Source organism: Carettochelys insculpta, chromosome 2 (assembly GCF_033958435.1).
Source record: "Carettochelys insculpta isolate YL-2023 chromosome 2, ASM3395843v1, whole genome shotgun sequence".
In the NCBI taxonomy this organism is placed as follows: domain Eukaryota; kingdom Metazoa; phylum Chordata; order Testudines; family Carettochelyidae; genus Carettochelys; species Carettochelys insculpta.
This window is the reverse complement of record NC_134138.1, coordinates 227,262,505-227,287,751: the sequence shown is the minus strand read 5'-3', so window position 1 is coordinate 227,287,751 and position 25,247 is coordinate 227,262,505. Positions and strand designations below refer to the sequence as shown.

At 39.3% G+C, this 25,247-nt stretch overlaps 1 protein-coding gene across 1 annotated transcript in view; it reads right to left on the bottom strand.

The window, feature by feature from the left end:
- Positions 1-2,278: 2,278 nt before the first annotated feature.
- Positions 2,279-25,247, bottom strand: part of THSD7A (thrombospondin type 1 domain containing 7A) — a 489,942-nt gene continuing 466,973 nt past the window's right edge. The window contains exons 24-30 of the mRNA XM_074984678.1: positions 21,086-21,260; positions 16,999-17,172; positions 14,224-14,319; positions 10,681-10,763; positions 10,068-10,278; positions 6,556-6,643; positions 2,279-4,652 (exon numbers count right to left, since the gene is read on the bottom strand). Coding sequence (XP_074840779.1) covers positions 4,568-4,652; positions 6,556-6,643; positions 10,068-10,278; positions 10,681-10,763; positions 14,224-14,319; positions 16,999-17,172; positions 21,086-21,260 — 912 coding nt within the window. The 3' untranslated portion in view covers positions 2,279-4,567. The remainder of the gene's footprint in view (positions 4,653-6,555; positions 6,644-10,067; positions 10,279-10,680; positions 10,764-14,223; positions 14,320-16,998; positions 17,173-21,085; positions 21,261-25,247) is intronic.

The window sequence follows — 25,247 nt, the reverse complement described above, 5'->3', positions numbered from 1 at the left end:
AAAGTGGAGGGCATGTTAAAACACTGAAAATGAGAGCACTGTTCTGCCTCCCACAAACAGAATATATATACTACGGAAGAGTAATAGAGCAAAAATTTTACCAAATAAAAATGTTAGGTTTTTTTTTAATTTATTTTATATAGAGTATAGCATAACTAAAACATCCTGGTTTTGACAAATCCTGTGTAAATACAGGTCTGAACAGTAGTCTTTGATTTGCAAAACTGTGTCACTGCAATCTCAAATCAAGTAGAGAATCCCCCTGGGTGTCTGTCTAATGTTCAGTGATGGCGTAATTCAGTTTCCACTGAAGTTTTACTAACAAGACTTTACTCCTACATGCAAGGATTTTTTTACAGCTGCTTAGCTTCATCATGCTAGAGGCAGGCATATTGTGGTCAAATACTTTGAACCAGTGGATAAAAATATACATCAGAAGTGGTAATTTAAAAAAAAAAAACAGAACTTTTTTGAGGAACATACAATCTCCAGAAAACTTTGGACTCTAGTCTTTCCAATAAAACCACTACAGATTTCTAGGGTTTAAAAAAGACTGGGATTATTTTGGCCACCAGGTATTCAACAGCACACTATAAATGAGAAAGTAATTCATTCGGGGGGAATGGTATTTTTGGTCCTTTTCTTAACAGGGTGCTAGATCCAGCTAAATAAGTGGGAGTCTATTAGTGGAAGTTGAATAAGCTGCAAAAATGATTTTTTCCATTGACATTTCTTTGTACCCAACCAAGTTCTGAGTTCAGGAAAAAAAGCAGAACAATTTGCAATTATAACAAACTACTGATAGTCAGAAAGTCCTAATACAGAAGTTCTTCAGTTACTGCACAGTTTTTGCCTAAGTAAGGACTGTAGGAAAAGGCTTAGATGTCTGATTTTTGTGAGGGCAAACCCCTCTTTGTTTAAAAAATAAATAACTTTTACTTTCAAGTGGATAGATTTAAAAAATAAGAATATTTTAGGGGTAGGGGCTTTTATTAGCTTCTCCATCCACCACAGTCAAAAACATTTAAAAACAGACACATGCAAATCATTGTGTTTATATTTATTGTCAGCAATACATCAGTTATGTAAAAATAACCCATATGAAAATGTAAGACATTACATTTTCACATGCCAGCTATATTAACTGAATAAAGCTTAGTGACAATATACACAAATTTGTAGTAGTTGTACGTAAACATTTTGTGCATTAAAAAAAAGAATATACATAATTTAAAAAATAAAAATGCATTACACAATTTACAAATTAACATTAACCAAAAAAAGTAAACATTCCTCAGACAGCTGCCTCCTTAGTCTACAAAATAAATATTCAAGTAAATTAAGTTAGGCAAAATAAACTCTTAACTTTGATTTACATAAAGGTAAAAATTTGTTTCATCCAAGGTATATTCTTCAGTGATTTTTAAAACAGAATATTTAAGTGGGTGTTTTCAGATTGCTATATTGGAAAATGGACTTACACTTTGGTGGCAGAAAGAGAATTTAAAAATGGGTGCATTATAGCAAACATAAAAAACTGTGGGCAGTATCAGCAAAGTTTTGAAAAGAAACCACTCCAGGACGCAAAGCAGACACAGCAATCTAGACACTACAGATTTTTAAAGAAAAATTACAAACCACCATGCCGACAAGAAAATGTCTACTCTTCTATATTCTGAATGATTTAGAGATACTTGATCACTGGAAACATTACTTTCACAAACTAACCATCTACAGTTGTGGCTGCTTTAGGCACTGGATTTGTAGAAGCACTCTAAATTGCTCTTCATTCTGTAAAATACTTGCTTATTTTCTTTACTGTTTCAGAGTTATAGGGCTTGACCACCTTTTGTCACTTTTAGTTATAGACTTATGACTCTCCTCAAAATCTTTTTTTTCCCCCAAAGAATGTCTTTCTTCATAAGGGCTAATCTGTTTCCAGTTTTAATATGATTACCGATTTGCAGCAACCAGTGATATTTTTATATCATAAAATACTTGTATGAATTGTAAAAGCCAAAACACCCATTTGTTGTTTTTTAAAACAAGAGTAATTTTACAAGTGAAGAAACAGATGACAATTAACTTCTAATTAAAGCTTTATCATCAACTTTTGGGTCTTCAGATCAAATGGGCTTCATGGTACGTGCTACAGCAAAATGATAACTTGTTGTCAATAAAAAAATCCTCCTCGCTTATCCCCACAGATAGCGTTGTTAGCTTAGAACAAGTCAACACCCAGAAGTGGGGTTTCCAAAGGTAATTAATCCATGACCAAGCTTCAAAATTTTATTTGCAAATTGATAACTTTTCTGCAGTCCATTTTTTGTTTGCCTCAAAGGATTGTTATAGTTTCTCATTCAAACACTTCAATGAACTTAACTTTCTACAAACACTTTATATTTTCACTCTAGGTCTGTATGGAATGCTGTATGATTAAGGCCTCAATCCTGGAACTTGTTCAATTTAAGTGAACTGCTGCTGCAGCAAGGTGTCTGTCTGTAGTTAGGCAGTTTGGACGGTCTACCAACAGGTTGCAGGATTGGGGTGTAAGGTGTGATACTGAATCTGCACAAATGCCTATTATGAATTCTCTCTCTCTCTCTCACACACACACCTGTTCTTCTCTTGTTATCTATGCATTGGGAGATCAATATCATTGTATGATATCAAAACATGCCTTTTACCATATTCTATTTTTGAACAAAACACACTGATGTCAATGACACTGGGACATGGGATAAGGACTCATGCCAGCTGTTAATTTCAGCTGAGATATGAGCCAACCCAAAGTTGGCAAAGTGTACAGTTTCACTGGCTCTTGGTGATTCCAGACTAAATGCTGAGAGTGGTGCAGGAATGGTTGAGGTTAGTAGAGACCTGAAAAACTAATACCTAATTTTATACATTCTTTCAAAGGTTGCATGATAAGATCTAGTCATAAAATTTCTTGTTTTCTTTTTAGGCTACATCTACAAACCATTCTGGTACAATAAGCCTCTCAAGGTCAGCAGTCCTATCTGTACAGGTGCATCAATACAATGGTAAAACAACATGCTTCATTTTGGAAGCATACCAATAAAAAGCTATAGGAACGGATGAGGTTAAGATGCAAGGGAATGAGTGGCAATGAATTGTCATACTATCACAATTAAGCAAAAGTTGTCTGTTTGGTGAGGAAAATATTTTGATATTCTTAATTAACCAGTTTTTAAAACATAATATTGAATAATTAAAGGTCAAGATTAAATCCAGTTATCCCAATTAAAGAAAACAAGGGAAAGTTTTGCATTGGCAGCTACAATGGTGATTGTTTTGTTAGGTAGAGGAAAAATAAGAAACAACTTTTCTTCTTTTAGCTGAACAAATATTCGGAATATTTCACTCAAGATGAGAGGGCAACCACTTTTCTTTCTTTTTTTTTTTTTTAACAAAGTTAACAAATATAAAAAATCTAGTCATAAACAGCCTTCAAAGTACAATTAGAAACCAACCAGAGAATCTACATTTGTATAAGTAGATGGGACAAGAAACTAGACACTTATATTACTGCCATGATATAGACTACAAAATGGCCGCTGTGATGAGAAACAGTGTATACAGTACATGTATTAGCTGATTCCATCCGGTCACGGTCCAAACTGAACTCTACTCTCTTCAGGATTCAAGAACATAAATGCCTACTTGACACTCCTGGCACAAGACACATCATCATGATCATCCTTTTGAAAAGAGGAAGTTTCTATGGCAATACTAGTTAAGTGCATATCATGCTGCACTAATATAGTGCAAAAATTTGCCTTACATGTAGCAAAAAAGATGCAGGCAATAGTTTGAGAGTTAGAGAAAGTAGAAACATATTGAAACATTTACAGCAGGTAATCATTTTCCCAGGCAGTAACCACTATAAAATACTGAATCTGAGGATGTTTCCTTCCTAGATGCTTGTATATATGAAGCATTGATACTTTGGAGTAAGAATAGAACAGAGTCTTGCAAGAGAGTCTTTGCCCTCTGAAATGCAGTGTAACACAAGCTACCATCACAATTGCCAAGATGCTGAACTTGTTCAATCTTCTCAGTTAACATCTCATTAAGCACTAAAATGTTCCTTAACAAGTATATAATTGAACAGAATAATACATATGCTTCAACTGAGTATATAAGGTATGCTTGAATATAAAGAGTTATAGACAGCTTGGTACAAACTCTTCATGCTCACTGATTATAGTTGGTTAATGGTGCAGGTAAGTTCTGGCATGGGGGCTCTCAGTTGTGAATGCTAAGTCAGCCACAGTGGTTTGGAGACTGAAGTGATTTGGACGGTTAAAACAAACAGACAAACACATTTCTGTTCTGATCTGTGCTCATTGTTTAGAATAAAGTAATAATGTCTGGAATATCCACAGGCATAATGAAGACCATTCTCCTTTGTTTTATGGTGCTGTTCTTAAAACCAAACAAAATTGCCTAAAATCCACTCTGTAGCACACCCTGGTGCCTTTTGGAGCCCTCTGATTTCATACAAGTAATGTAGAATCCAGTTGTTGCAATGGAAAGTTATATTTTACATATCTGCATCTCCATCATAAGCCAGGGTTAAAGGTTTCAGCCGATTGTTCTGTCTTCTCTGAGGTTTCTTTGGCTTTTTGCTGAAATTATTAATTTAATATAGTTAATTAAAAGCAAATTCAACCTTTCTATTTGTAAATGAAAAACTAACATGGTATAGTAGCTGTTTACAAACTGGATGGTTTGTTGGTAAAATCAAAGTATATAAATGCTCAGTTTCATCTGAAAGATCCCCTTACACATCCAAAAGTCATGGTCTCTTCAAAGACTAAGTTTTTAAAGGGAAGCTTAGATTGGGTTTTGGTTCTGAACGATGACTGTACCAGAACATGAATGTGGTGTGAAATTTTGTATGATTGCATTATACTGAGAAATGTTCAACATCCTGAATAATATTTTGCTTTCTGTGCAAAATGTTGCCTCTATCAAAATCACAACCAGGCTCCTACCACTTGTAGATGTGATTTGATCTAGAACCTCTCATCTTATCCTCCCCTGAAATTTTAAGGGATTTGGATTAGAGGTTCCAGCCCACTACTCATGCTATTCTTTTGTCATTAACTTGGTGATCTGATGATGGTGCCTGAAATTAATTATTTACATACTGATTTAAATTCCTACTGCCATACCTATACTTAAGTTTGGCAAGTAGTTTTTCACTTGTGCATCTTGGTACATCATCAGAACTACATATACAATCCGCAGTGAATAGTAACAGAGAGACAGCTGTGCTAGTCTATATACTATCAAAACAAAAAAGCAGTTAAGTAGCACTTTAAAGGTCAACAAAATAATTTATTAGGCGGGCTTTCGTGGGACAGACCCACTTCTTCAGACCATAGTCTGTTCTGGTCTGGCTATTGGCTGAGGAAGTGGGTCTGTCCCATGAAAGCTCACCTAATAAATTATTTTGTTAGTCTTTAAAGTGCTACTTTACTGCTTTTTTGTTTTTATTCAGCAGTGAGTAGATTAATTCTAAATGGTATCATCAGACAGGGAGTACCTATACTGCATGGATACCCACCTTCTAGTCAGCTTTAACTTATATTTTAATTTAATAATGTTTTACAACCAGTTGATATGGGCATAAATATCTACCAATGCAGGAGAATCAAGTTCATTTTTGGGTGCACCTCTCCCCCACCCCTGCTTGTTAGCTGTATGTGGGACAGTTCATGAAGATAGCTTTAAATCATTCTTATTTCACTCCATCCCAGTTCTGAAGTTCATAGCCTGAGGGCTATGCAAAGTTGCTTCATCTGCTTATGTCCCCAAAAGGAGCCATTTCCATGAGTAGGAACTCTTGGTGTTCCAGCCAAACTCCCTTTTCCCTTGTCATGGCACCTTTGCCACGTGTGGGATTGGACAAAAAAAACAGTGATGCCCCCATGCTGCAAGAATACTCAGGCAGCTAGATCTATCAGCTATGCGGCTGCTTTATGCCAACAGACCAGCATAAAGAACCCAGCAGAGGCTAAAATCTGCCAGGAAGCATGGCACAATAAACATACAGGCACATTATAACTCAGGCCATTGCTAAGTTACAACACAGCCTTCGGGCATCCTTGAGATACCTCCTGGACCATTCACAGGGAACCCACATTAAATTGGCCTTACCTGGACACTTTATTTTTGTTACACCTCCACAAACACAGATGCTGGGATATTATTCTGGGTGTTAATGGAAGCAAACTGAACATCTCCAATGCAAGTGCCTTAGAAACTACTACTGAAGACATCTTTAATATAGGTCGAATTTGGAAAATTATATTTTTTCCAAGCCCAAGAAAGTTGTTAGCACACTGAAAAAAGTATACAGATGTAGCAACTGCCGTTATCTTCATTCTGTGTGAAATGATATGCCCACCAAATGCTGAAGTCTGTATATTCAATGTACTTCCCACATCTGACCAAGAGTCAGTGAAATGCTCAGTCCACAGTCCTTATGCCCCTTGGTTGTTAAGGAATAATTAAAAAACTCACCAGGCTAGATAGATCATAGAAACAATAAAGATGAGTAAAACAAATGCACCAGCAGCTACACCATAAACCCAGGTCTTCAGCCTCCCATCTAAAAGGAATGAATGTTAGTCATTAGTTTTCAGGTTAGTCTTGTTGCACGGAAGGCTTGAACAACAATACCTATCTGCACAGGCAGCATTAAAGCATATTATGTATAAATGCTATTAGATCACTTAGTTGCAGGTTTGGTTAAAAACACTCTCAAGCTGAAAAGGTTGAACAGTAAAGCAGGTTTGGTTTGATTCACAAGTGAGCATTGCCACTCATTGTGACTAAGCAGGCCCCCCCAAAATCCCAGAATCTTGTGTGTATCTTGCATTTAGTGTGAGCTCCAGCTGTGTTTTACAATGTCTTCTTATCAGGGAGGACAGAGCAGGTGGATATGGGAGAAACTGTGTAATATGAACCTGCTCAACTGTGGTCACAGAAATACTACCAGCCTCTCTCAGTTGGTAAGGGTGTAATCTGCAGAATAATAGTAATTTTAAGCGTGGTACTCCTTGCTCAGGAGAAATGGGAAACATTAAGTGCAACTTTGATTTTGAAAAATTTAGTCTACATGTTCTCACTTTCACATTACATTTTCTCTTTTAAAATGGCATTAGTGATGGATCTAGTGTCTGATATAGTCTTGGGTATAACAGTGCTCTTTACTGAACACCTAGACAATGATCTTTTGATGCCTTCTTTTTAATTTCATTGATGGGACATCTTTCTTCTCTTTTCCTCCCAAAGCTTATTGTTGGCCTGTAATCTAACCAAAAGCATACAGTTCTCTAACAGCCTCAACTGTGGAAAAAAAAGGAGAAACCTATTGTAATTCTCTATTAAGTTGTGTCTGAATGCTCTGAATAAACCTTCCTTAATATAGGGTTCCCTGCTGTTGATCGGAAGTGTTCATAATGCATTGCCCCTATTTAAATTTAGGGAAAAATTTGCGATTCCTGGAATGAGAAGATGGAAGCTGACCCACAAAAGCTTCTGTGATCTGCTGAGTCCCAACATGGATTTCAGAAAAGGTCAGAGAGAATGATATTTGTATTCTTATTTCCTTTTTTTTAAAAAAAATATGCCTAGGTTTGAATGGATTTGACAGTGGGAAGTATTTTTTCCTGAGACAAATCACCTGCCACTTTCATGAATCTAACATTTGAAAACAAAATCTTGTGGAATAGGCTGACTAGACATATGCCCACATGGATTTTCTCATCCATGCACATGCAATAACCTCCTAATCATGTTCTTGTAAATTATTTTATACACAAGGGGTCAAATCATGCCTTGACTACACCATCTATACTCCAGTACTGTCAATAGGATATTGGGTGTAATATGCCTTACAGCAAAATATGCCCATGGAGTAGCCACAAACCACACACTATTCATGTGCCATTGTTTTCAGTATCATACCAAACAAGTATTGGTGAAATTGAGTGCTTCAAGGTCATTCTTTATAGTGGTTTGATAACTTCACAGAACTGAAAAGCTATTTCAATGCAGGTTACCGTAGAGCTTTTTACAGCTTAATAATGATACCTGTAGTCACTCTGGCTATGTTTACACTACAGAGACCTTTTGAAAGAAGTCCTTCTGGAAGATCTCTTCTGAAAGAACTTCTGCGAAAAAGTGTGTCCACACAAAAAGTGGCTCAAAAGAGTGATCTGCTCTTTTGAAAGTGTGTGTCCACACGGCCCCCACTATTTCAAAAGAATGGGCCGGGGATCGAAAAATCAGCCCGTGACGACTGCTCTTTTGAAAAAAAAAAAGGGCCTGTGGAGTGCCTCCACACATTTTCTTTTGTAAGGGGGAGCTCTTCCTGAAATGGGAAAGGAAGAGTGCTTTCGAAAGGAGCGCCACATTCTTTTGATTTACTTTCAAAAGAACACGTTTTGTGTGAATATGCTTCATGGGATCTTTTGAAAGAGTCCCATTCTTTCAAAAAATCTTTTGAAAGAATTTGCTAGTGTAGATGCAGCCTCTGAGTTTGCCGTTTTGATTTCCCAGTAGCCTTCCCTCCTGCACAGACAGGCATACAGGTTTTATACTGCCTAATAACCCAGGGTCTGGCAGTCATGCAGACTACCTGATTTAGTCTAATTAAGGCAAAAGCATTTTTCACTGGATTCATGTAAAGGAGATAATAAAACTGAATAACGTGAAGCAATGAAATAACCGATCCATTAAAGATGGACTGAGGCAGCAGATTTGCCCTGACTTATCCAATATCAGAAGTGATGCAATTCAGATTTCATTATGATGAAATGTTTAGTTTCTTCATTACAGGGTTATTTATATTCAACAAGGTGGTGGGTGGCGACAGGAGGGGGAAAATAACTTACAATTTCTGATATAGTGTTACTCTACACATAAAGCCAAAGTTTAAATTGTATAACATTATCTGGAAATTTGCAGTAAACTGTCAATGGTGATTGTTTCAGAACTAGGCTGGGTAATTTTCAGGGGTGGGAATACTTGTCTGAATAAAATAAAATTTATGTAAATGTTCAGCCAAAATTGGAACTGAATCAAATAAACCTGAAGCTTATTCAGAATTCAAGACATTTCCTTGCTTTTTACATGTGCTCCCCCTTCCTGGTTTTTGCCAAACATGGAATTCCTGGCGGCTGTTTCTGAGCTATTCCAGTTTCACTTGTGATTGCTGATACTTCCATGTTTAGCTGATATCAGCAAGTACTGGAAATTTTGGAAGAAGATTTGATGTGAAGATCTGAAAAGATTTCCAATTCAGTTCTGAGACCAGACAGATGTAGTTGAACTAGAGATGTTTCTTTGAATGGAATTCTCACTCACTTCTCGGTGATCGCTATTGGTTGAGATTTTAGGCCAGATCACCTGGAATGATCAGCCACATCAAAGAATTTCATCAAACATACTTTAGAATTACACAGAATGAAGTAGCATGTAAGAAATATTAGGTACTTATTTAAAGAGCATGACTTTTTTTGATTAAAGGTCTTTTAATAGTGGATGGGTCCTTAAATTTACTGACTCTTTGGGGCAGGGACTACATTTTTGTTCTGTTTGTAGAGCAGCTAGCACCAATGGGGTCCTGGTCTATGACTGGATCTACTTGGTACTACCATAATACAAACAACAACAGCTATTGTAAAGCTCTGATAAGATCGAAGTAGAAACAGAATTGCATCAGATGAAGACAATCTGTTCATCCAATATATTTCTGTAATTATCATCCCTGTATCATTTAAGTGGTGATGCAAATATTTTATCCGAGATGTCTGATTCTGTCCCTTCCATAATATATGGTTTAATTAGACATACTGATACAGCAGCAATGAAGGGAGGGCTTACTTTTGTCTCTCCCTTTTTGTTCAGTCCTTGCAGATGACTAGCTTCTTAAATAAACATTTAATGACTTTTGGCACCAGAGCAGCTTAAATGCCAAACCCTCTGGCAGCACTTGGCATCATTAACTGCTCATGTAATGACTTCACCTGGCCCGAAAGGCTGCAGAAACCAGGTCCTTCCACGTCCTGACTGGTTACTGGATGGCTGAGTAGGATTCACAGCTCGACTGGTTTTCACATCTCCTTTTTTGTCCTCCACTGTGGGGATCACTACCACAGGGATGAGTGTGCACTCCTCAAGTGTGCCATCAGAGGACATTACTTCAGTGTAACCTTCTTCACAACCACATGTTCTAGTCTGTTGGGAACAAGTGTTGTACACAGTGTAGCAGAAATACACAGCCCTCTGAGTACTATACATCATGACAACATTGATGACTGGCAGAAAAGATTGTTTTGACTGGCATTAGCCTGGAAGGCTGCTCTGAATGTATTTGTGTGGCATCTCCCATTGAATCAGAACAGAACAGTTTACATATTTAATAGGAAGGGTTAATGATTTGAGATGGATTAAAAATTATTAGGGAGAGCTCTGACAACGCTTTTGTAGTCATGATTCTATGGTGCAAAATATTTTCAAAAGTAATGACAACCTATGCGCTATTTTTCATGTATAAAGGCTTTTACCCTTTATTACTTTGGTGTTGTATCGTACAGTAAGAGTACTGAAACAACGTTGTTCCAATGCAGTGACACATACCTCGCTACAGTAAGAATGGGGTTGATTGCATGGTGGGTTACATGACCTGTCAGCATCTGGTTGGCGCATCACTAAACAGCCCCCTGTAGGATACAAAATCAGATTTTGACACCATAGCACCTCACCCCCGATGAACTTACTGGCTGCAGCTATGAAATGGTACCTGATACAGCACGTCACACATTATCACTTTTCTTTTAAATCACAAGGAATGTTCTTGCTTGTTTGAATTTAGGATGATGTTACTGCATCAAAGCAGGAGGCAGATGGCTTTCTGAGCCCCACGTGAATTCTTGCAGGCAGAGTGCAGCATCTGTAAGATTTATTAGTATTGAGCTGCACTATATAGGAAAGGGCTTGACATGCCAAATGTACATTTTATGGATTTCTCATTCCAGAGATAATGCTTGTGTGTGTATTGGGCGGGGGTGGGTGGGTTGTTTTTGAGTGAATAATCACATTCTTGTATTCATGGCTTTAACTACACGACATAACTTCCAGACAGCCATGAGAAACATTATACAATTTTTGTATGGAAATCTTTACATGGGAAAAATATTCAAGCTGTTTTTCCCTTTGCACTTTTTGTGTCTATTAATTTATCTAAAAGATCAAACTAATCTCCCCATTGGTCATTGGCTATTTGGTTTCCAGCATTCTCTCTCTGCTTTCTTCTAAATACTAGGAGGCAGGGGGATGTCTTTGGTGCTCCCTTGCCAGTCGTAAAGCAGCTGTTATGGGAGAGGTTTCCTGAGGGAAAAAATGTCCTAAAGGAGAAGACTGACAGCAACATAAATATTGCAACCTCTGAAATCAAGAGCTCAGGTTTTTCCAGTTCCTTGCTTTGAATGGAAATCTTCATTCTTATTGTTACAGGCTTATGTATAGCACAGAGCTGTTTGTTATGGGCCAAGACACAATCAGGCTTTCGGTATCATTTCAGCTACAACTCTTAGCCATTTATTCTGACTAGTCAGTCAGATAGCTTCCTTCTGTCCTGGAAGAGATGGCGGTGTACCAAGCTGTTTAATATTTTTACATTTAGAGGCCAGCCACTTTAAAACTGCCTGCACTATACCCCAAATCTTCCAGAGTAATTACACCCTTATACTGGTAAGAAATGATGACGAAATCCTGATGAGTGACTATGGTCACTCCCACAGCAGTTAGAGGCAGCTAACTATAGCCATGTGTTAAGAGGAGGGCTGATGGTCAACAAAGGAAACCCCGCTGTATGAAATTCTGCTGACCCATAGGGAAAAATATGTTAGACTCTGGTTTGTGTACTAGGCACATGCCTTCAAGCACCCATGTAACAAAGTGCCAGTCATCCAGAGAGCTGTGGAAGGAAAGAGTAGTCTCATCACCCATTTCAATTTAAGTTAATGAATCTGTGAAAACACCATCCTAAATGAATAAAAACAAACCATTCTGAACTACATATTGTGACAGAATAAATTTGTATAAATAAATACAAATGGAAATATAATTTACCATGAAATCTTTGAATATATATGAATAAAAATAAACTGTTTCAGATCCCACCAGGCAGTATGACAGCTGCACAGAAATACAGCACTCTCAGCAATGGGTTGGCACCAAGCCACATTCTTTCCTTACAACAACATATGCAACCCTACTGAAATCAAGGCTGAGGGCAGATTTGGTCTCTTAATGAGACTTATGGATGGTACTGTAACACATATCCAACACTTTGAAAATATACTTGGTGTGCTTAAGAGTTCCCAGGCTGATCCTTAGTCCTGTATGTTCAATGGGTTAGAGGCCCCCTTTGAGGAAATTACTTAAATCTGGTTGACCAATGGGACTTTAGGACATGCTTAAGTGCTTTGCTCCATCAGGGCTAGAAGCCCATATAAGATATTTAGAACTGGTTGGAGAAAAGTAATTCAGTTTTGGATGGTTTCTGTATTAGAATAAAGTTTTCTCCCTACAAGGGTAATTAAGAATAGGATTAGGTTAGGAAGAGAGGTTGTGGAATCCCTGGGAATGGAAGGTCTTAAGAAGAGGTTAGACAAAAAGCTGTCAGAGAAGATCTAGAAGTAGGATGTCACCTCAGCACAGGGAGCTGGCCTTTCTGACTTGTCAAGATCCCTTCCAGCCCTACGTTTCGATGACAAAATCCGTAATGTTTAGAAAACCTCTGTGGAGGAGAACACAGCCTTGGACTCGGGGCAGCCCATCATCATGCTCGGGGCCCAGGAAGCCTTGAAGTTCCTAACTCCAAGGCATGCCAACATACAGACTACCCATAGTTGTTTATCCACAAGCCTGGGAGCCAAATGGGCCAGCTGGGAGGAAACCAGCCAGATAATCCTCATTAGCATCAGAATAAACCAAAAAATAATAATAAAAAAAGGACTGGGCCCCACAAAGACTTTGGTCATAACCTTACATCTCTCAAATGGATTCAATTTTACAAAACACTTTAGAAGTATCAAAGAATCCTAGAGCCTGGTATAAATTAAGGCAAAATGTACATGGCCAAATTACTGAGATTAAAAATCACATGAGCCTATTAGCTGCTAACACAATTTTGTATGAATTTCTAATCCACAAAGACTGGGCCTGGTGTGAAGAGGATACATTTTAACAAATGCCAATTAACACTTACAAAAGAAACTTGATGAAGCCAAAGGATTATTACAACATTGTGTGGTTTAATACATGGATTAGAGTTTCAGTAACATGATAGACAATAACAGCTACTTCAGAGTTATTCAGGTCAGTCATGTCAACAACCCATGGATTAAAGTTCCATTTGCATGCATGCAATCGATTGTCACTGACAGTGATCATGTGTTTATGAAATCATATAAATAATTTAAAAAAATACATATATCTAAGACGGAGTAAAGCTATTAGTCTGATGTACCCACATACAGAAAACATATTATGATCTTCTTAAAGTCAGAGGCCTCATAATGTTTCTTAATTTACCCTTTTGTACTGGCTATTACACCACAAATAGCAAAAGAGACACTTTAGTACCTGGGTGCAAAAGAATGAATTAAACCTATTAATGTAACTCACTGACTTTGTGAGATTCGTATTATTTTAACATCTTATACACCATGAAACAGTCTCACTCCCTCTGTGTATGCAAGCATATTAATCAATCAATCAATGGCACACATATACATTGCATGATATATTTGTGTAAAAACAATCTTTGTGTAATAGGGAAACCACTGGTATCTGAATTCCTAAAGCTGGTGGATGATGAACATTTTATACAAGTAGAATGTAAAATATTCAGTTTTAGCAGTAAGTTTAGCATAATGTAATCTATCAAGTTTGGAAACATTCTTTCAAGTACTTTCAGTCACTTGATAATTAGAAATAAAACTAATCCAAATAAAGACCATAAACAGTAATAACACTTAATTTTTAGGGTGTTCTTACTGGAAATATAAAGTCTGAAAATTATCTGCAGATTTTTTTTTACAAGAACTGCAATGTCTCCACTCCTTTTTGTTTGTCCATGAGCTGACTGAGTTCTATGTACAAAAAATAAGTTACCTGTAACATTTAAACCATCTGATCTTTGACACCATACTGTCCGAGAAGATCCCTTCCAGGGACTGGCCATCCACTTGTATTCATGGCACTGACCATCTGCATATAAAGCATTGAAACTAACAGAATAATAATGTACAAAGCCATGGGAAAACACAGTTTTACTTAGCATTGACACATATGCCTATCAGTCGATCAGATATGTAAATAAAACTAGAATCCAGAAGAAAAAAACAGTGTCATTATATGCAGATCTTATTTTATACAGTTTTGGAGACAGTTCAAATGAAACAATACTTAAAATATGCTTTTGAGTGTACTATAACTTTGTCTTTCATTTCCTCCATTTTCATATTGAAAATCTATCTTGCAATAATTCTGTCTACAAAAGAAGTATCTACTACTGAAAAAAAATTATATTGGTTCTATTCCTGGAGAATTTTCATTAATGAGTGCAAAACAGAAATAGACTACAAACATATGACCATGTCACACAGAAACAGATTCCACCACTGTATTATGTACTGTATTATAAGACAGATTTGTACGGGGAGGAATCTGTCCCAATAAAAGCTAGCTTTGGATGCAATCAGGTTCAGATTTGCTCCAACAAATTCTATAATGTGTATGGGTGTTAAAATGGACATTTACCTGAAGCCCAAAAAGTGAAAAAAGTCAAGAAAAGAGGTATCTGGTGCCTTCACTTCCTGATACAACTGCCCTATCAGGAGTCAATTGTCCAGATAGGAAACACTGTGCTGCCTTGTTGACGCAGGTATGCTGCTATCATTGACAGTACTTTTCATGAAAAGAGTCAGGGCTGTCAAGAGGCCGAAGGGAACCATTCTGTTTAGAAGCGCTTTAGGCCTGTTGTAATCCACAGGAGTCTCCCAGGTGAAGGTCTTTATGAAAATAGGCATCCTTTACACCAAGAGGTGCACCGGTTGACTTCACTCAAGAAGGGAATTACTGAGGCCAACATAATTACCCTGTGTTCTGAATGATGAATGAAGGCATTTAGCTGTCCAAGGAAGCGACTCCAGCTATCCTATTTTTGGGAATGAGAAAATATTTGGAGTAAAGTCCTCTCTCCCTGTGATGATAGGGTACAGGCTCTATTTCTCCCAATGGGATTAGGAAATCCACCTCCTGGCTTAGAATCATTTTCAGGAGATGGGAAAGAAGGTTTGGAGAAGGGGCAGCAAGGAATTTTATTGGCTAGCTGGTTCAAGATAATGTCTGAGACCTATTTGGCCAATGTAATATGCTTCCATATTCTTTTTGCTGTCAAGTTTTATTTTTTATAAAATTGAAAGAAATTTTGAGGGGAAAAACTGTTTTGAAATATTTGGCAAATTCAGCAGAATCTGTGAAATGTTTCAGCTCTCCTGAATATCTAGTTTTGTCAGAAAATTTAGTAAAAAAAACTGATCCAGCTCTACTCAGCAGATTTGGCTGGAATCTCCACATCTGCCATAAACTTCTGGAGAAACCTGGGACTGGGACACGTCTTTCAATTCCCTTTATGCCTCCATTACTTATCTGGAGTATTTCCTTTCTCTCTCCTTTGTCTGTTTTGTCTGTTTAGATTGGCAGCTGTATGGGCAGGGAATGGCCCTTGCTATGAATGTATATAGCACCATGTACAGTTGGCACTCACAGGTGTTACTGTCAGATAATCAATAACATATATATATAGAGAGAGAGAGTATGAAGAGAATGAGAGAATATAGTGAACTTTTGTTTGGTCATTTATGTCAAACAGTGATGCAGAAATATTAGTGGTTAATACATTTTGCTATAAATGAAAGTCAATTGTTGAGGGAAAACATTAAAGAAATTTTGAAAAAAAACCCATTGCCATGAAATTTAAGAATTGACTCTAGAATTAAAATATAAGTGGACACTAGTATAACTTTTTGATGAAATTATAAAGCAGCTCTTCATACAATTGTAAACATTTGTAATATTTTTCAATCTTACAAACAAAATTTGGCAAAGAAAAGCTGCGTCTACACGTGCACGCTACTTCGAAGTAGCGGCACCAACTTCGAAATAGCGCCTGTCGCGTCTACACGCATCGGGCGCTATTTCGAAGTTAACTTCGACGTTAGGCGGCGAGACGTCGAAGTCGCTAACCTCATGAGGAGATAGGAATAGCGCCCTACTTCGACGTTCAACGTCGAAGTAGGGACCGTGTAGACGATCCGCGTCCCGCAACGTCGAAATTGCTGGGTCCTCCATGGCGGCCATCAGCTGGGGGGTTGAGAGATGCTCTCTCTCCAGCCCCTGCGGGGCTCTATGGTCACCGTGGGCAGCAGCCCTTAGCCCAGGGCTTCTGGCTGCTTCTGCGGCAGCTGGGGATCTATGCTGCAGGCACAGGGTCTGCAACCAGTTGTCAGCTCTGTGTATCTTGTGTTGTTTAGTGCAACTGTGTCTGGGAGGGGCCCTTTAAGGGAGCGGCTTGCTGTTGAGTCCGCCCTGTGACCCTGTCTGCAGCTGTGCCTGGCATCCCTATTTCAATGTGTGCTACTTTGACGTGTAGACGTTCCCTCGCTGCGCCTATTTCGATGTTGGGCTGAGCAATGTCGAAGTTGAACATCGACGTTGCCGGCCCTGGAGGACGTGTAGACGTTATTCATCGAAATAGACTATTTCGATGTCGCAACATCGAAATAAGCTATTTCGATGTTGGCTGCACGTGTAGACGTAGCCAAAAAGACCTATGCACCTCACATTAAAATAGTGGTCACCTACTCTCTGTGTTTTGATACTCACCATTACATGATCTTGTTTCCAAAGCCTGTTCTGGACAAAGGTGTTGGTTCTCTAATTCCTGAATGATCACTGCCCGAGATCGGACTTGTATCCCTCCAAAGCCAAGATCTTCTCCATTAACACAGGTCAGCTGACAAAGGCTCCATTCTGACCACTCTTTCAAGTAACAATCACCTATTCAAAAACAATGGTGAAACAAAACTGAAAGAAAGTTGATAGTACAAATGTTCTCAACACCACCTATAAAGTCATAGAAAGTTCTGATCCAAATCATACCTTTTTAACCCCTCCCTAATTACTAAAGATCATTTCTCATTTTAGACCCATACATACCTTTATCCTATTAGAAACTTGTATTCTGTTACCAAAGAAAGGATTCTTAGAGGAAATTGAGGTGCTACAAAATCTTATTTAGCCAAAGTATTCAAAGCTTTTCCATAGCATTAGCAAGCTGCACTCGTTTTTAGTTTCTCACTGAAATCATATTCAATGTTTGGGCTTTCACAAGTGAAGAGAATACTGTGCTTCAACTTAATTTTCCACTCTGTCTTCACATTAAACTTATTCTTCTGTAAGCTTAGGAGATGATATTTAGGTAGGCAGTTGGAAAGATAAAGTCAATTATTGTTCATTCTGCTGCATATGTAGCAAATAGGCCATTGTTATTTAAACACATTAGGGAAGTAGATAGAGGAAAGTCTTATGGTGGGGAACATTCCTTGTAAAGAATGAGAATGGCACAGATGATTTAAAATGTTTTCTCTAAGTTGCAGTATGATAGGATTCTACACAATATTGTCTTATGGTTCAAGACTAAGGAACAAAATTACACTAGAGCAGGGGTGAGCAAACTTTCTATGTCAGTGCCCACTTTTCACCCCTGCAAGTAGCAGGGCCCCCCAACCTGGCTAATCTAATCCAAACCAATGGACATTTCAGTTATGTTCATGTGAAAAAAAACAACCAACCAACCTTTTGGCATGTGTAAAAAATAAGTGTGTAGACTGTAAAATATTTATTAATCAGTATATAAATGTGAATACACACATAAAAACAGTAACATATTTCAACATTTTTAATGAGATGGATGAGCCTGAGATTCAGCAGCTGCTTAGGAAATTTCACACATCCCTGAGGGGACTCGCCCCCCACTTTGCTCACCCCTACACTAAGGAAACATTAATTTGCAAAACAGTCTAAAGAATGTATTAAGGAAGTCTATAAAGCATGGTGTACAGACAATTTTGCTAATACTACTGAATAAAAGGTGTCTAGAAAATTAAACTACAAAAAGACTCATAAATGAACCTCTTTACCTTTAATTATTTCAGCCAAAAGATTATTAAAAATTCATGTTACCTTACATTATGCTGACAAAAATATAATAAGCACCATGTTGACCGGATGACTAATTAATGAAGGAATTTTATTTGCTGACATTAAGAAATCATGTCAAGAAATGAATTATTGAAGAACTGATACATGTGTAATAGGAAAGCAGGAAATGATTTTTGGAAACCTTAGTTAGAGTGCACAATTAGCACATCCCCACAGGGTAGTTATTCTCTTTGACTAAACGTAGGGTTGCTCTGTCAAAGACTGTGGTTCAGCAAAATTCAAAGGTTGAACAAATGAACAGCTATGCCTCTTAAATGTAACATATTAATTACAAAATGGAGTATCTGATACCACTTTAGTCCTCTGATTTTCTGTTAGAATGCAGAATTGCACATTGACAGTACACAATTTGTTAATTAAAATACTAAATTTTGGGAAAATCATAGGTGTGGCTACTCTGTGTTGATGTTGATGAGACTTTTAGTAAAAGTAGTGATGTCCTTGGTCAAAATCTCTCTTTCCCATTATTTAATGGGATGCTGTAGATCAGGAGTTCTAACGATTTGGAGACTAATGTGTCCCTTTCAGGAGTCTGATTTACCTTAAGAAGTACAACTTTCATCTCACTTCAAAACTCATGATTCAGCCCTGTGTGGAAGGGCTTGGGTCCCTGCTTTCTACCCTGGGTGCCAGTGAATGCAATGCTGGCCTTGGTGACCTCATTAAAATGATCATGTCCACAATTTGAGAACCACAGATGTAGTATATAGAGCAGTATAAACAAGTCACCGTCTGTATGACAGTTTAAATTTGTATTTCCTTCTACAGTGCTTTTTTTGTGGGCAGTTATAAAACTAGGTAAATATCTAGGTAAGTTGATGTACTCCCAGAGGTCTTCCTGAATACCCACAAGGCCACCTCTCACTGAGAATAACGGACCTGTATCAGGTGCCTCCCTGATCTCATTCAAGTGAACTCGACTTTTGCCCACGGTTTCAAACTTACTGTTTGTATTGTGGCGTAGGATTTTTTGGGAGAAAAGTGCTATGTTAATGAAATAGTTAATTGTACTTTTAGATGACTGCAAAAATGTAGAGACGCTTCTTAATAACTCAAACAGCTCAAAAGATTTCTAGAAAATTGCACCTTTGGACTGTTTTGAGATGAACTAATTTTCAGCCCCAAAGGGATGGGTTTGAAAGGGTTGTGAAGGAATGAAAATAGAGGCTTGGTTGCGACGAGACTTGCTTTGGCAGCAAAACAGGCCTTCTATAGCTGAAACTTCTCACAGACTGCAAGGACTAATCAAGACGTCTAAAAATAAAGCGCTAATTACTTTATTAACAACAGCTACACTCTCACTTCCCCGCTTTTTGGAACTTAACAACAGGTTTTTAATTTTCAGCAAAGCCTTAGTAGTTCACTTTTAACAGTTGTTATGATCTCCTCTTCTTAATCATTGTTAGTATGAGGATCATAGATCTGATAAGTCACAACAGGTCCTTTAGATTCAATCTGTTGGGTCAATGTCAGTGTTATGCATTTGTTGCAAATGGAGGGACTAAAAACCAATTATATATTCTCAGGGATCAAATCATTCCTTTACCCGCAGGGTGCCCTTTTTTAAATAAGCACTAACCCCCCTTGGTCTAGTTCCTCAACTCCATTAAAAACAACCAAAAGTATTAGACTGTGATTCAGCTTCATAATAATAACCACATTAGCCACACCATCAGGGGCGCATACACCTGCACGCACATTAACGTGATATATGCCATCACATGCCAGCAATGCCCCTCTGACATGTCCATTGGACAAACTGGACAGTCCCTGCACCACAGGATGAATGGACATAAATCTGACATCAGGAATTGGAATACACATAAATGTAGAGGGGAACACTGTAACCTCCTTGGACATTCAATAAATGATTTGAAAGTAGCCATTCTTCTACAAGAGAATTTCACTACAAGATTACACAGAGACACATCTGAATTGGAATGCATATGCAAGTTTGACACATTTAACATCAGGCTTAACAGAGATCTCAATTATCTTACACATTACAAGGGCAATTTCCCCACCTTTGATATTTGCAGGAATGGCAGACATCCCACTTAATTTACTTCTTCCAGTATTAGTGACAGGTGACCTCCCCTTTTTTTCCCCTTCCTGCCTCTCTCCACACTGCCCTCACCCCTATTATATAAACCCTACATTCTAACGGACTATTCTAATCTGAAAATCTGAAGAAACAGGTCTTACCCACAAAACCCCATTACTGGATAAATAAATCTTTTAGTGTCTAAGGTGCTACAGAACTGTTTTTTTTTTAATAATAAAAGCTGTTCACATGCTTAAAAAGATCATTTAAACACCAAAACCTCCATATTTTGGATAGCCTGTTATTGAAATCTCCATGACATGGACACTGCTCATATTCCACTTAACACTTCATTTCTTGTGGGGTATAGTAACATTTATGATTTTTGTGTCCATTGTTCAAAAGTAAAATTCCTACTGGGGTCATCTATGCCAAACATAAGTTTTAAAAACATTTGTAAATGTATGCATTCCTTCCCCTAGTCACAAAGTATGGTGACTCTTGTGAAACTGCTGATGAAAAGTAATTTCTTATGTTCAATAGATGAATGTAATAAATACTTCACAGCCTGTGGCTAATCACCTTTTTTTCTTTGTACTATAGGCCATCTCAGAAATGTAACATGTATCTGAATACATCTGTTACCTGGACAAGGAAGGGTGCAAGTTTCCTCAAGCACCATCTTCTTATTTTCATCAACAATTGGTTCAATCTCTCCACATAATTCCTCATCTACTATTTTGCCAACATCTTCGGTGGATCCATCGTAGACCACACATGAAATGTTCCTGACTCTTGTTCCCGCTCCACACTGAGCATCCTGGAAAGGGAGGGAATGCACAAATGTTGGAGAGAAAGAAAAAAAGGCTCCACTAGCCAAATCAAAGCTGATCTTACTTTTTTATTATTATTACTTTATTTTAAGCTGAGGGCTTGGAAAATATAAAAAAAACAATTTAGCACTTGTAGCATTCAGTGACTCAGATAGGGAAAGGCACTTCTATATGGGAGCACAATGTATGTCATTAGAAAAAAAATCAGTATTTCCCTCTGTCCAATTATTTCAACTGAAATAATAAACAATAATAGTAATGAGAGTTTTTTACATCATCAGTCCCTACAACGAATAACCTATAGCAGAATGACTTATTCATACCAGTAAAATGAAAAAAGATGAAAACACCTAATTTCATTGGGATGACATACACCCATGTTCACACTCTACACACTATTGGAATAAGTTTTTTGCAAGGTATGCCTTATGAAGTATCACTTGAAAACTTATTAATACTCAGCAAATTACATCATGGTATATGCACAAAGCAGGTTTATGCATAAAGTTATAAATTTCCCCTAAAATACATATTCAGACTCATGTAGCACTAAAGTGTTCAAACAGACTTGCGCTGAACAAAAGAATGTATGTGCGTCTTAATTTGCATTTAAGCAGTAAACAGAGTTATCAAGAGGAAAGGGTAGAAAAAACATATAGGTCATACAGGTGAAAAAACCCAGCAGCAAACGTTCTTTTTTCCAGGAGACAGCCTATTTTACTGAAAATGTCTTTCAAAGAGGAATTAAAAATAAGGAAAAAGAAAGAGCAAACAACCCAGGGCACCCTTCTCTCCTTCCTCCTTTCCCAACTCATTTTCTGCACCTCAGAAGACAAAGAAAACATGAGGGAGGGGTCCTGACCTGAAGAATTTATTGAGAAGCATGTGATGAGAAACTCTGCTTGAAGCACGTTTGTAAGTGATACACTAGAAATTTTTTGTCTTTGTTCTTCTAGTAACCATTTCTGACTTTTTTGCCTCATTATTTGTACTCACATAAAATTTCTCTCCTTTAGTAGTTTATAATCTTCCTTTAATGCTTTATCTAATCCAGTGAGTTTAAATTTAAAGTGCGTGGGTAAATTTAAGATAGTTACAATTCATATTATATTAAGGAAAGAGAAGTTACTCACCGTAGTAACGATGGTTCTTCGAGATGTGTCCCCATGGGTGCTCCACGATAGGTGTCGGGCTCGCCCCGGCACCACAGGTCGGATCTTTTCAGCAGTTTCTGCTGGACCGCGCATGCGCTGGCGCACGCCACTCACTTGCACACTCCCGGCCGCGTGCGCGATCCAGTCCCCGCCAGTTCCTTGACCAACTGCCTTGGATGCTCCTGAAAAATACTAAACAGAGATCCGAAGCGGGGAGGATGGGCGGGTGGTGGAGCACCCATGGGGACACATCTCGAAGAACCATCGTTACTACGGCGAGTAACTTCTCTTTCTTCCTCGAGTGTCCCCGTGGGTGCTCCACGATAGGTGACTACCCAGCAGTAACCCAAGATAGGAGGTGGGTAATCGGTTTATGTGCAGCTTGTCCCCGAGAGGACCGCTGTTGAGAGACGGGTATCCTCTTGGAATACCCTGTGAAGGGCATAATGCTTGGCGAAGGTGTCATAGGATGACCAGGTCGCCGCTCTGCAAATGTCTTTTAGCGCAATGCCCTTGAAAAAGGCTGTTGATGCCGCCACCGCCCTAGTGGAGTGAGCCCTAGGCGGGGCCAGTAAAGGAGTCTTTCTAAGTTCGTAGCACATTTTTATGCAGGATATGATGTGCTTCGAGATTCTCTGCGAAGAGAGACCTTCTCCTTTTGATTTGGGAGCGAGAGAGACTAGGAGTCTATCCGTTCTCTGGAAGGACTTAGTCCTGTCTATATAGAAAGCCAGCGCCCTCCTCACGTCCAGGAGGTGTAGGCGCGCCTCTTTGTTGGAGTTATGAGGCTTTGGATAAACGAGGGTAAAACTATAGGTTCGTTAATATGAAACTCTGAAGAAACTTTGGGAACAAAGGCTGGATGCAGCCGTAAGGTTTCCGCCTCCTTGGAAATTACTGTGCAGGGTGGCGTTGCCATAACTGCCGCAAGCTCGCTCACCCTGCGAGCTGACGTGATTGTAAGAAGGAAGGTCGTCTTTATCGTAAGGAGACGGAGGGAAACCGTGGCTAAGGGTTCAAACGGTGGTCCCGTTAGCGCATTAAGCACCAGGTCCAAGCTCCACGAAGGTGGAAGCGGTTTCCGAGGGGGGTATAGGTTTACCAGCCCTTTGAGGAATCTGGTAACCATGGGATGGGCAAACACCGTGTGCCCTTCCTCTTCATGTCTGAAAGCCGATATAGCGGAAAGGTGGACCTTCAACAAGGATAGGGAGAGTCCGCCTCTCTTGAGGTCCAGTAAATACTCTAGTATTACAGGTATATGCGCAGCAAGGGGGAATAATTGCTTGGTAGAACACCATGCAGTGCATCGAGTCCATTTTTGCTTCCTGGTGGAAGTCCTCCTGCTACTTTCTAGGACTTGTTGTACTCCCTCCATACATGTGCTCTCTAGGGAGCTGAGCCATGGATTAACCATGCTTGCAGTCGCAGGCCTCGGGGGTGTGGATGCACTATGGACCCCTGGGCTTGCGTGAGCAGATCCGGAGCCACCGGGAGAGGCATCGGTGGACAGTCCGACATGCGCAGGAGTAAGGGGAACCATTGCTGTCGATCCCATGTTGGGACTACTAGGATCATTCGGGCTTTCTCTCTCCTGGCTTTCTGCAAGACTTCGTAGATAAGCACTGTGGGAGTAAAGGTGCAGAGCAGGGGGCCCCTCCACGAGATCACGAATGCGTCCCCCAGGGACCCCTGTCCCAGTCCTGCCCTGGAGCAGTATTGTGGGTACTTCTTGTTGTGCTGAGTGGCAAACAGGTCTACCTGGGGAAATTCCCATGCGTGAAAAATCGGTCGTAGCAGATCGGAACGGATCTGCCACTCGTGTGTGAGTGCGAAGAGCCTGCTCAGCTGGTCTGCCTTCACATTGGGAGCGCCTGGTAAATACGAGGCTTTCAAGGTTATATTGTTGGTGATGCACCAGTTCCACAATCGGACTGCTTCCGCACATAAGGCACGGGACCGAGCTCCTCCTTGCCGATTTATATAAAACATGGTGGAGGTATTGTCTGTACTGATCCCGACTACTTGCCTTGTATATGGTCTCGAAAGTGTTTGCAGGCGTTGAACACTGCTCTGAGCTCCAGTATATTTATGTGCAGTGACTGTTCCGTGGAGGACCACAGTCTTTGCGTCACCTTTTTGCCCATGTGTGCTCCCCACCCTATGTGGGAGGCGTCGGTAGTAAGAAAAACAGATATCTGTGGTTGGTGAAAAGGGCACCCCTGTTAGCATGTTCTTGGGGTTCACCCACCATTGCAGGGATCTGCGCACCTCTGTCGTGGGCGACACCACCCTGTGGACAGTGTGTGCTGCCGGTTTGTAGACGCTCGCCAGCCAGTGCTGCATGCTGCGCCTATGCAATCGGGCATTCTGTACCACAAACGTTGCTGCTGCCATGTGGCCCAGCAGCTGTAAGCACGTCAGAACCGGCACCGTAGGGCTGAAGGTGATGACTTGCACGAGGGAACCAATGGCGCGAAAGCGGGCATCTGGTAGATAAACCCTTGCTGTGATGGAATTTATACGTGCCCCTATGAACTCTATGTCCTGTGCGGGGTCTATCTTTGATTTTGCCAGATTGATGACCAGGCCCAGCGAAGAGAACGTGTCTGCTGTGACGTGTATCATGCAAAGTACCTCCTCCTTCGAGGCCCCTTTCAGTAGGCAGTCGTTTTTTTTTTTTCAGATATGGGAATATAAACACCCCCTGTCTGTGCAGGTAGGCTGACGCCACTGCCAAGGTCTTGGTGAAGACTCTGGGAGCAGAGGAGAGGCCGATCGGCAGAACCTTGTACTGAAAATGTTCTTTGCCTACCATAA